Source organism: Cavenderia fasciculata (genome assembly GCF_000203815.1).
Source record: "Cavenderia fasciculata unplaced genomic scaffold Scf_Dfasci-F-a-25c12.r2-5, whole genome shotgun sequence".
Taxonomy (NCBI): domain Eukaryota; phylum Evosea; class Eumycetozoa; order Acytosteliales; family Cavenderiaceae; genus Cavenderia; species Cavenderia fasciculata.
Genome location: NW_004457729.1, coordinates 2,361,513 through 2,373,916, shown reverse-complemented (window position 1 = coordinate 2,373,916; position 12,404 = coordinate 2,361,513). Strand labels below are relative to the sequence as shown.

The following is a 12,404-nucleotide window of genomic DNA, read 5'->3' as shown; positions in this document are numbered from 1 at the left end:
GAATTATTTCTAGTTTGTCACAATCATCTTGATTCCAAGCTTTTATTATTATTATTTAGCTTGGTGGAGCACCCCAAAATACAACAAATATTAACCCTGCAATCTTACCAACAGCTGTTCCAGCACCGGCAAGATCACCATGCAAAAGTTGGGTATTCATATCCTAAAATGCATTATTATTATTCATTTGTACAAATATTTAATAAATCACACACTGTAAATGTCTTTCTTTTTTTTTTTCTTTGGTCTACAAAGAGATATACTTCTACATACAAGAACTTGATCTAAAATGGCTGGTATACTTTGATGAATGATCATTTGACGAATAAAAGATTGAGCCAAATTCGGCTCAGTTAAAACGTGTTGGGCACATACTCTGAGTTTATCAGATTGCCATTTAAAAAGACAGTTGGAAATAGTGTTACTTGGCAAAGTATCCATATTATCTGCAATATGAATCAAATAGCTTGAAAAGATTTCATATAATTCAAGAGGCTTTTCGTCTTTTCCTGTTAGCTCGACTGGATTTGGTCTGAAAATAGCTCCTATAATTTGATCTTTATCAACCAAACAAACTTTATGTTTACCTGGGTTTGCAATTTCCTTTTTAAAAAAAAAAAATTAAAAAATGTTTGTTTGAAAGTGTAAAAAGTACACAATATTTTTATCTTTTACATACTTGGAAACCAGAAACCAAACCACCTAAGAAATCAGTGGTACCTTTAGAGGTAGCTTGATCCAAGTGTTCAAATAGAGTCTTTTGAGCTGCCTTTAAATATTCAACTATTTCCTTCCAATTGACTGACCCAAATCGAAAATTTTCTTCATAATGATTTAACCTTTCATTTTCAACTTGCTCTGTAAATTGATTGAGTTGTTCATCTCTTACCTCTGAGTAAGTCCAATCTTGATCTTCACTTTTTACTACCAATAAACATGATAACAGTGATAGTATTAATACTAAAGTTAATTTCATTCTTTTTTTTTCTTTTAAAAAATTAACAATTAAAGAGGATGATGAATGAAAAAGTGTATAAACACTATGAAAAATATGATCATTGGAACCCAGTCTATTGATGTTGTACCCCCATTCATCATAAATCAAAATTCAAAACCAACCAAATCTCCTCTTCTAGAGACAAAAAAAAAGACAGAGGGAGGGAAGATTATTATCAAATTATACCAAATCATTTTAAATTTATTTATTTAGGTAATATTTAATAAATATAGCCAGTTTATATTTTTCTTTAAATTAAGGAATTATTTTTAGGGCCTGACAATCTTTAGCTTGGTGGAACACCCCAAACTGCAACAGATATTAACCCTAAAATCTTACCAACAGCTGTTCCAGCACCTGCAAGATCACCATGCAAAAGTTGGATATTCATATCCTAAAAAACATTATTATGAATATTTTTCATTGTACATATAGTTAATATTAATAATTCTTACGTTTTTATGTCTTACTATATTTTTTAAAATACATACACGAACTTGAACTAAAATGGCAGGTACACTTTGAACCATCTTTAATCCTTGGTGAACAAAGTATTGAGCCAAATTTGGTTCTGTTGAAATGTGATGGGCACATTCTCTGAGATTCATTGATTCCCATTTAAAGAGACAATTGGCAATGGTATCACCAGGCAACGAATCCATGGCATCTGCAATATGATTCAAAAAGTTTGCAAACTTTTTGAATAAAGTAAATGACTCTTGATCTTTTCCTGATACCTTGATTGGGTTTGAGCCGAAAATAGCTCCTATAATATGATCTTTATCAGCTAAACAAGCTTCATGCTTCCCTGGGTTAGCAATTTCCTTTTTAAAAAAGAAAAAATAAATAAATTAAAATGTTTGTTTGAAGAAATGGTAATAGAAATATTTTTTTTATCTTTTACATACTTGGAAACCAGAAACTAAACCTCCCAAATAATCAGAAATACCTTTAGAGGTAGCTTGGGCCAAATGTTCAAATAGATTCTTTTGAGCTGCAATTAAATGTTCAACGATTTCCTTCCAGTTGACTGATACAAATTGGAAATTTTCTTCATATTGATTTAACCATTCATTTTCAACTTGCTCTGTAAATTGATTGAGTTGTTCATCTCTTACTTGAAAGTAATTCCAATCTTGATCTTCACCTTTTACTACCAATAAACATGATAACAATCCTATTATTAATACTAATGTTAATTTCATTCTTTTTTTTTTTTTCTCTAAACAAAATTTGAACAAAATAAAATGAAAGAATGATGAACTTATATACACTACGAAAAATAAATATTATTCACTGTCATCATGATCGAACCACCAGTCAGTCTGTGATGTTGTCATTTTAACCACCATTTTGTGCAGTGGGTGTTGTGTATTCTGATCATTGTATTGTTGGTACAATGATATCAACTATTTATTATTTGAATATTCTTCGCCCCCATATTGACCAACTTTTTTGAAATATTAATATTGGAGAATAGTAATTTTGTATTTCTTTTATTATCTTTTTATTTTTGTATTTCTACATTTTTGTTTAAAATGTAAATCTAGGTCTTTCTCTTAATTAAGGAAAGCAGTGGCAACAATACCAAGAGCATCACCAAGTTTGGTTCCCGCCATACCCCAATCACCCTTGACGAGGGAAGACTTGATACCATTGAGATCAGCAACAAGAGATGATACCTTGAAAACTAACTTTACACCTTGAGATTTAAGATATGGGATCAATCTTCCACTATAAATAGAAATAAAATATAATTAGAATATGTAGGAAAAATATAAAATCAATCTTCTTATTTTTCTACATACGCTTTAATGGCAGCAAGGAGTTCATGAGAAGCTTTAGTGAAACCTTCAGCAAGGAAATCAAGACTGCAATGTGGAATAGAAGAGGTAACTGAATGCAAAAGAACGGTGAATTGCTTGGTAAACTCTTGAACAATATGGGCAATGTCACCTGTTGGGAATGCTTGTACCAAGTTTGGAAGAATATCAATGGTCTTGTTGATTTCACTAATACAGAAATGAGCATTCTTTGGATTAATTCTTGACTATAAATAGAAAATAAAATAGAAAATAGAAAAAGTCAACATTGAATTGATTTGATTGATCAAAACCTTTTGGTTTTCTTTTTTTTTTTGTTTGTTTACATACTTCAAAACCAGCAATGATACCATAACCAAAAGCTTTACCTTCAGCAAGGGTTAAATGTGGAATTTTGGCAGCCAAATCAGCGGCAACACCCTTGAGATTATCGATCAATCCCAAATATTCAAGGTATTGAGCTTCCAATTGGGCAATTTGAGTTTCTCTAACCCATTTCTCCATGTCTACTGATTGGGCATCTTTGTTTCCTTCGGCCAATTCATCATTCTTATTATAATTATAATTGTATTCTCCTTCATTTTCGCCACCAAACGATACATGAATGGCCATCAGCACCATGACCACCAAACATATTAGTTTTACGATATTCATTGTTTTGATATATATAGATAATATATTATATTAGGGATATTTAATTAAAAAAAACTCTTGATAGATATGATAAACAATAAATATAATGTGAATAAGACTGTTCCTGACTGGGTGGATTAAATACAATCTATTCAATAATAATAAATTATTATTATTATTATATTATTATAATTATCATATTATTTTTGGTAGAGAAGAAGGGTGGTGGAAATGGTGAAAACCACAATGAATTTGATTGCTGCCATTCATATGCAATAATAAACAGTTTATAATGGGGTTAAAAAAAAGTGATTGAAAAAAATGGGGGGTGTAGTGATTGCTATTATGTAATCACATACATTCACACCAATGTGCCCATTAAATCAATGTTTATTCGTCGTTGTTTTGTGAAGTTGATATTGTTGTGTTGTTGCATATTGGTAATGTCAGTGTTGATGATGATGATGATGACGATGATGATAGTGGCAACAATGACAATGATTTGAATTGTTTTGCATAGTGATCCCTTTTTTCAATATCCCCAATTCTATTGTAGTAGATACTCTGTAGGTAATAGACCTGTTCCAGTATCTTGTGATTTGTAAGTGTGATTGCATTCTTTTCTGTCACATCCATATAATATTGAATCTTTTCTCTTTCTTTTTGGTTGCTACTACTATTGTTATTGTTTCCTTTTGATTGCTGTTGTTGTTGTAAAAATAATGAAAGCAAAGATTTGGAAAACAAAAGGTAGGATTGGGTGAGTAGATTTAAATCTTTGAGAACCAAGGGTATGGTGACAGACAAGAGTTGGATTGCCTTGCTAAAGTCGGTAGATTGTATGTAGATGTTGACCAAAAGCAAATTTGCTTTGCATGTAAGAGTTGGGTTGACGTGGTGATGGTGCGATGATGGTTCAGTAAGCGAAAGTGAATTCAGAGTATTGGATATAGCGCCACTTGTCAACCAATCACTATTACTATCGCTACTACTATTACAATGATTCATTGTCAATGTAGATTGTTTAGTGTTAGAGTATAGGGTTGCTTTTAAAATGTAGAGTGATGGTAGATACTGGTCTTGTCCATACAATGTCGCTGTTTTGATAATCGCACCGAGAAAAGAGTGGGCGCTGTCGGGCATATCCATGTCGATATAGTATTCTGCTATTCTTTCGCTGGTTTGTAGAATCTCGTCCCATCCACCGGCATTGTTGTCTTGGGGCGCTCTTTTGTTGAGTAGACTGAGTAGCGTTTCAATTGATCGTTGGCAAATAGTATAGTTTCGAGACATTCTCGCGTGGTCAAAGATGACCGACACTAGTACAAACGAAAGTGGCGAGCTTTGAATATGTGAATGAAAGGGGAATTTAGCAATACAATTGTTGAGTGCTTGTACTGCCTCTTGATAATGTCCTCTCTTTGATGACAATAATGCCATCTTGGTGTATGAAAGAATATCATCCATTGTATCAGTAGTTGTATTTGTTTGGTTATTATTATTATTATTATTAGAACGCGTTGATACCACTAGATTGGCCAATTGACCAGTATTATCAAAACAAAGTGACAACTCTGCATAGTATTGTGCCAAATCATAGTTTCCAAGTATCTCCCAAACAGTTGATTTCATTTGGTTCAATGTCTTGCTACCATCTCTTGACATTTGATGACTTTTTTGTAATGGATAAAATATATTATTAAAAAATGTTGATTCTGATATAGTAGTAGTAGTAGTTTGATTATTATTATTATTATTATAATTATTAATATTTTGTTGTTGATTATTTTGATTATTAATTAAATTAAATTTTGATTGTGACATGTAATTTAAAGATGAAAGAGAGGTCATTTCTAATTGTTCAGATTTTTTTGTACTACTTTGTAAAACTTCAAGTTGACTTTGAGAATCTAAAAGTGATTGAAGTAGATCACTATTGTCGATGGTTTGTAGGACGGATGGTTCCAAAAGTTTGTTTAAAAGATTGAGTGCCAATGCCAAGCAAGAATGATCACTTCGTTCTTGTGCAATTCTAATCGTTTCTTGAAGAGACATGTAAGCCTCTTCATAATGTCCAAATTGAAAATGAAGTTTCGAGAGATTAAGCACTGCGTATGGAAGTAGAGTGTTTAGATTATCACCTCCACCAACTCCTCTACTACCACTATTACAATAATCAAAATATCTATGTAATTCCTCCAATGCTCCATCAAATTCCATATGATAGAGACAATTTAAAAAACCAAGATAAATACTTTTGTTTGCATCTGGTAATAATCTTCTCAATTCTTCAATTCTTTGTTTAATTATAATTGGATTCTCTTTTCCAATTAAATCTAAAAAGAGAGAGAGAGATATATTATATAAGTAAAAAGAATAAAGGATAATATTTGTTATTATAGATATCTACATACGATTAACTCTAATGATTTCTTCACAAATAAATCTTTCTTCATCAAATGGTGATAAAAAGGTTGATTTTGTTAATATACCATGAGTAGAAGATAGAGATATATCTCTATTGTCGTAATCAATATCCTCTTCATCTCGATTATATTCTTGAATATAAGATCTAGTTTCATGATATACATCAGCCAAACCATCAAACATGGTTTGATTATAATTCAATATGATCTTTTGTACAAATGATCCCAATATACTATTTGGTTCCAAATACTTTTGATGGTTATTATTTGGTTCTTCATCATCACTGTCCTCCTCTTCTTCCTCTTCTTTTACAAATAATTGATTCAAATCAGTTATAAATTGATGAACATCATCAATACTTTTAAATGTTATCTAAAACAAAATAATTTAGTAAAGAATACAACTATACAACAACAAACAACAACAACATACCTTTTCAATGAATTCATTGTTTATAAAGTGATCAGATAACCTTTGTTTTAAATCAGTTTCAATAAACTCTCTAAGTGTTGGATCTGAATAGTTTGATGATCTCTAAATAATATCATCATATCATAGGATTAGTATATCGGTCGGTATTATGTTATTTCTCTAGTCTTTTAGACATGTCATATACATACTTTGATATGTTTAATTAATACAAGTGATAAAGATCTCCTTTGATGAAATGTGATTGTATCAGAGTAGAGATAATATTCAATCAAAGAACACAAGCATAACTTGTGAGGTGTGATTCTATTTACAGGTTGTATATTGTCCATCATCATCATCATTTCGTCTTTCAAACAACAACAACAACTCGAACTACTTCCTAGTTGGTTTAATGAGCTCTTTGCAAAAGTGAACCTTTAGGTTTTTTAATATCATTATAATTTGCCAAACCCCCAAAAAAGGAAGCAAAGATGAATGAAATTGAATTTGACCTCAGAGATTGATTGGTTTTACTCCCCAAGCACATTAAACCAATCAATCATATTTTCATTCTCTTCACACACTTCAAACACAATTATCCCAATTAAATATTTATTTATTTATTTTTTGTGTAATATCCACTACTCCTACCTCCTACTCCTCCTTCTCCACATTGCATTATTCTCTCCTTCTACACAACTATATTTCATATTATTATTATTATTGTATCTTTTATTTTTAATAATAAATTATAATTTTGTAATTAATTGAAGAGCAAAGAGGAAGAAGGTCTAACCACCCGCACATAATAATTATCATCAGCTGCTTGTTCTCTATTTCTTTGTTTTTTGTGAACATCGCAAGGACAACTTTTGATTAAAAAAAAAAAAAAATATAAATTAAATTTCGCAAGGAAAATTAAATTCAACAAAGATCAGTACATTCATTTAATCAATCATGATTGAACCTGATCTCTTAAACAAGAATAATAATAGTAGTAGTAGTAATACTAAAAGTAATAATAATAATAGTAATAGCAATAACAATAATAATGTCAATAATAGTATGAAGAGTTTAAATATCAACAATAATAATGAATCTCAGCAACAGCAACAGTCATTGTCTGCTAATCAGCAGATTTATTCTATAACATTGACTGGAAATGGTTCTGAACCACCCTTTTCTGCCAAAGGAATGGTGTTGGATGAATTGGGTGTGTTACGTATCATCATCCCAAGTGGTCTCGAAGTAGCTGCCTCTAACCCTATCATCTATTCCAACTATCCCAATAACCCAACTGACACCTTTAAACGTGATCAATTTGCTCCATTCCAAACTGGGTATGTAATATAAATATAATATATATAATATATCTAATATATTTATATATCTATCTATCTATTTTTTGTTTCTTTTTTTTTTAGAAATATTAAACATGAATATTATGGTAATAATGATTTAATATTTGAAAAGAAGATTGAAAGATATGGATGTTTTGATTATTATGTTGAATGGACTGATAGAATGGGTAAGACTGTCAAGAAGGGTACTATTGGTACATTCCAAATCAACACTACGCTTTTGATCAACGCCAAAGAGGTGAGTGGTGATGGTATTGTGATGCAGACCGTGTTGACCAAGTGTATGGGTGCTATTGACCAATGGGAGTCGCATATCAAGTATGCATCGTCGTTGGGATACAATATGATCCATTACACACCGGTCCAAGAGTTGGGTCAGTCGGGATCGTGCTACAGTCTCTACGACCAACTCAATATTGCCAAGTCGATCAGTCCCAATGCATCGTCGGACGCGGACCGCTCCAAGGCACTGACCGACATTATCAAGCTCAGTGAAACCAAGTACAACATACTCAGTATGATCGACCTCGTGTGGAACCATACTGCCAACAACAGCCATTGGCTCAAGGACCACCCAGAGGCTGGCTACAACATTGACAACTCGCCACACCTCAAAGCTGCCATCACACTCGACGACGCCTTTATGGAGTTTAGTGAAAAGAATGTCGGCATGCATGTCGAGAGTGCAGAAGAGTTGGAGTTGCTCGTCGCCAAGATCAAGGATCATGTGATTGCACCACTCAAGTTGTGGGAGTTCTACGTCCTCGATATTGAAAAGGAGTTGGATATCTTCTCGTCGGCATACCCCGCATCGGTGCCACCCGTCGATCCCAACCAACCACCCGCCTCACCGTATCTACCCATGTCGCCAAAGAACATGAACGAGTCGGCCTACTTGGTGGACAATATCTTTAAAAAGGGTATGGTGCGCGACCCCACCTACGACCGTTACTCGATGCACATTGACCTCAACCACACCTTCCAGTTGCTCAACAACACTGCCTCGTTTAAACCTCTCACACTCATTGAAAAGAAGCAAAAGTATGAAGACTATTTGCGTCTCGTCAACCTCACGCTCTACCGCGAGTATGATACCGATCTAGCAGCCATTGTACAAAACATCACTGAACGTATCAAATACGAGCGTATTGCTCCCCACGGACCCAAGCTTGGCGAGGTGTCGACACGCCACCCACTCATCGACTCGTACTTTACAAAGGTCGATCACCGTCAAGCCGATGGCAGCCAACGCAAGCTACATCTTGCCAACAATGGATGGATTTTCAATTACAACCCAGCCATTGATTTTGCCAGCAAGGATAGTAAAGCCTATTTGAGACGTGATGTTATCATTTGGGGTGACTGTGTCAAGATGCGTTATGGTAGTGCTCCAGCCGACAACCCTTGGCTCTGGGATCACATGCGTCAATACACTGAACGCATGGCATCTATTTTCCACGCCATTCGTATTGACAATTGTCACTCTACTCCAATCCACGTTGCCCAATATCTTTTAGACATTGCCCGTGCAGTTCGTCCATCCATCTATGTGACATGCGAGCTCTTTACAGGCTCTGAAGACGCCGACTCTGTATTTGTCAAACGTCTTGGTATCAACTCACTCATTAGAGAAGCAATGGTTGCACATGACAGTAGTGAGTTGGGAAGAGTTTGTCATCGTTATGGTGGTCGTCCAATCTGTTCATTTGAGAGTATTCCACCATCGAGCAACGATAACAATGCCATCAACTTTACCAACAATCAAATTGGTGTAAAGTCACTCAAACCAACCCTTCCACCAGCTCTCTTTATGGATTGTACCCATGACAATCAAACACCTGCTCAAAAGCGTACCATCAAGGATACCCTACCAAATGCTGCCATTGTAGCAATGACCGTATCTGCTATTGGTAGTACTCGTGGTTATGATGAAATCTATCCTCATACAATTGATTTGGTCAATGAAAAACGTATCTACCAAGTTCAAAATGATATTAATAATGGTATTCAACCTTTAAAATCTTTATTAAATAATTTACATCTTGAATTATCAAATAATAAGTAAGTACAAAAAAAACAAAAAACAAAAAAAAGAAAGTGTATATTAACTATTTTTTATTTTCAATTTAGATATACAGAAGTTCATATTCATCAAGAACATAATGTAATATTGGTACAAAGATTTTCTCCATCATTAAACAAATCAATATTTTTACTTGCTCATACATGTTTTTCAGAACAAAAACCAGAAGATATTAAATTACCAGATGTAATTCAAATTCCTTGGTAAGTAGAAAAGAATTATTAATATTAATATATTCTATTACTTTTAAATTAATTTATCTTTCTTTTTATTTTATTTTATAGTAAATTAACAGAATTTATTTGTGGAGCAAATATAACAAATTCATATCAAGATCATTGGAATAGAGATCAAAATTATTTGACTGGAGTTCATTTAGATGTTGATACTAGATATGGCGATAGAGTTTATGAAAAATATTGTTATGTTGAATCTGAATATAATTTACATCATAATCTTCATCTAAAGTATGTAAAGGAAGTCAACAATACAATATTCTTCTGTTTATTTATTTTTTATTTTTAGATTAAAAGAATTCCCACCAGGATCAATATTATTATTTAGAGGAGAAATACCAAAAGAATGTAATCAAGCAATTAATCAATTGAATGGAGTTTTGGAGGAAAGAAAGAAATTGGAACAAACTCTTGAAAAGGTATCATTGATTGATTTGAATATTCTTATTTTCAGACATCATGATGAGGAAAAGGCAGTTGGAGGTGGTGGATACAATGTAGCCAACTTTGGATTCCTTCCCTATTGTGGTTTGCAAGGATTTGCCACTATTCTAAACCAAGTATCTGAATGGAATGATCTTGGTCACCCTCTATGCAATAATATTAGAGAAGGTGATTGGGCAATGGATTATATCGTTCAACGTCTTTTGGTGAGTGGTCGTAACAATCTCCAAGGTATTGCCAAATGGTTGGCTGATTGTTTCGTACTTGTCAAACGTTTACCAAGACACTTTATCCCCAAATACTTTCATCAAGTCGTTACTATTGCCTATCGTGCCGCTGTGGACAAGGCAATCACTCTGATGTCACCATTTGTCAATAGTCGTGAAAGTTCATGGTTTGTTCGTGCTTTGGCATTGTCGTCACTCGAGTTTTATGGTACAGTCACACCATTGATTGCTCACCATCCAGAGGTAACTGATCCATTTGGACCTGATGGAAATGCATCAATGGCTGCAGGATTACCACACTTTTGCGCTGGCTATATGCGTGCATGGGGAAGAGATACATTCATCTCTTTACGTGGGCTCATGTTGACAACCGGTCGACTAGACGAGGCCAAGCAACTGATCATTGGATTTGCTTCGAGCTTGCGATTCGGTCTCATTCCCAATCTACTAGACAGTGGTACACGTCCACGTTACAACTCTAGAGACAGTGTCTGGTGGTGGATCAAGAGTGTCCAAGACTATTGTGAGATGGGCGGTGAGGTACGTGCCAACGACATGCTCAACTATCGCGTGTTCCGTATCTTCCCCAACGACCAGTCCTCCCCCTACTCTACAGTACACGACATTTTACACGAGATTATGCAATCACATGCCCGTGGTATTCACTTTAGAGAACCACATGCTGGTCGTGAGATTGACGATCGTATGAAGGACGAGGGATTCAATGTAGATATTGACATTAATCCAGCCACTGGATTCCTCTATGGTGGAAACCTGTACAACTGTGGAACATGGATGGACAAGATGGGAGAGTCGACCAAAGCAAGAAACTATGGTGACCCCGCCACCCCAAGAGACGGTGCACCTATTGAAATCACCGCCATGGTCTATGTCACTGCCAAGTGGCTCGCAGCCATCAACAAGACGGGCCAATTCAAGTATGCCAGTGTCAAGTTGGGAGCCGACGAAAAGATCGAGTGGACCTATTCTCAATGGGCAGATACTATCAAGGCCAACTTTGAAAAGCAATACTATATCCCATCGTCATCTGACGATAAAAAGTATAATATCAACTCGTCATTTGTACGTCGCCGTTATATCTACAAGGATACTGTTGGCTCAAAGAACTCTTATTCCGACTATCAATTCCGTCCAAATCAATTGGTTGCTATGGCATTTGCACCAGAGCTCTTTACCAGAGACTATGTATTGCGTACACTAGACATTACAAAGCAATCGCTTATCGGACCACTTGGAGTACGTACACTTGATCCAAACGATACAGACTATCACGCCAACTATAACAACTCGTTGGATAATGACTATCGTCCAACTGCCAAGGGATTCAACTATCACAACGGACCAGAATGGCTATGGCTCTATGGTTTCTTCCTCGAGTCTCTTGTAAAGTTTAACCATCTCTACCCATCCACTCCCAACCAATCACTATCTCCATCCCCCATCCCATCTCCTCTAATTATATCCCCATCTTCATCCCTCATATCCATGACCCATTTGGTTGAATCATTCCTCCAACGTCACAAATCCTATATTCTTCAATCATCTTACTTTTCTCTTCCAGAGTTGACCAACCGTGATGGTGCCCACTGTCGTGATGGTTGTGATGCTCAAGCTTGGTCTATTGCTACTTTATTGGCTTCTCTTAACGTTTTATTTCAACAAAAACAACAAATTCATCATTAATCAAAAAAGGTAAAAACAAAATTAAATTAAATATAAATAAATAAATAAATAAATATAA

The 12,404-nt window shown here is 34.6% G+C and overlaps 5 protein-coding genes across 5 annotated transcripts; 1 reads left to right on the top strand and 4 right to left on the bottom strand.

Annotated features, from left to right (window-relative positions):
- Positions 1-55: 55 nt before the first annotated feature.
- DFA_01277 (uncharacterized protein) lies at positions 56-976 on the bottom strand (the record flags this gene model as incomplete). The annotated part of the gene is made up of 3 exons (XM_004359188.1): positions 56-163; positions 274-603; positions 680-976. 3 exons carry the CDS (start codon positions 974-976, stop codon positions 56-58), a joined length of 735 nt encoding a protein of 244 aa, XP_004359245.1.
- Positions 977-1,283: 307 nt separating this feature from the next.
- On the bottom strand, positions 1,284-2,202 carry DFA_01276 (uncharacterized protein; the record flags this gene model as incomplete). The annotated part of the gene is made up of 3 exons (XM_004359187.1): positions 1,284-1,391; positions 1,489-1,821; positions 1,906-2,202. 3 exons carry the CDS (start codon positions 2,200-2,202, stop codon positions 1,284-1,286), a joined length of 738 nt encoding a protein of 245 aa, XP_004359244.1.
- Positions 2,203-2,556: 354 nt separating this feature from the next.
- On the bottom strand, positions 2,557-3,454 carry DFA_01275 (uncharacterized protein; the record flags this gene model as incomplete). Its single annotated transcript, XM_004359186.1, has 4 exons — positions 2,557-2,731; positions 2,806-3,047; positions 3,151-3,369; positions 3,416-3,454. 4 exons carry the CDS (start codon positions 3,452-3,454, stop codon positions 2,557-2,559), a joined length of 675 nt encoding a protein of 224 aa, XP_004359243.1.
- A 389-nt stretch (positions 3,455-3,843) lies between these two features.
- On the bottom strand, positions 3,844-6,653 carry anapc5 (anaphase promoting complex subunit 5; the record flags this gene model as incomplete). The annotated part of the gene is made up of 4 exons (XM_004359185.1): positions 3,844-5,789; positions 5,868-6,252; positions 6,313-6,414; positions 6,501-6,653. 4 exons carry the CDS (start codon positions 6,651-6,653, stop codon positions 3,844-3,846), a joined length of 2,586 nt encoding a protein of 861 aa, XP_004359242.1.
- A 595-nt stretch (positions 6,654-7,248) lies between these two features.
- On the top strand, positions 7,249-12,346 carry agl (glycogen debranching enzyme; the record flags this gene model as incomplete). Its single annotated transcript, XM_004359184.1, has 6 exons — positions 7,249-7,631; positions 7,716-7,970; positions 8,169-9,713; positions 9,783-9,938; positions 10,020-10,202; positions 10,261-12,346. 6 exons carry the CDS (start codon positions 7,249-7,251, stop codon positions 12,344-12,346), a joined length of 4,608 nt encoding a protein of 1,535 aa, XP_004359241.1.
- Positions 12,347-12,404: the final 58 nt, after the last annotated feature.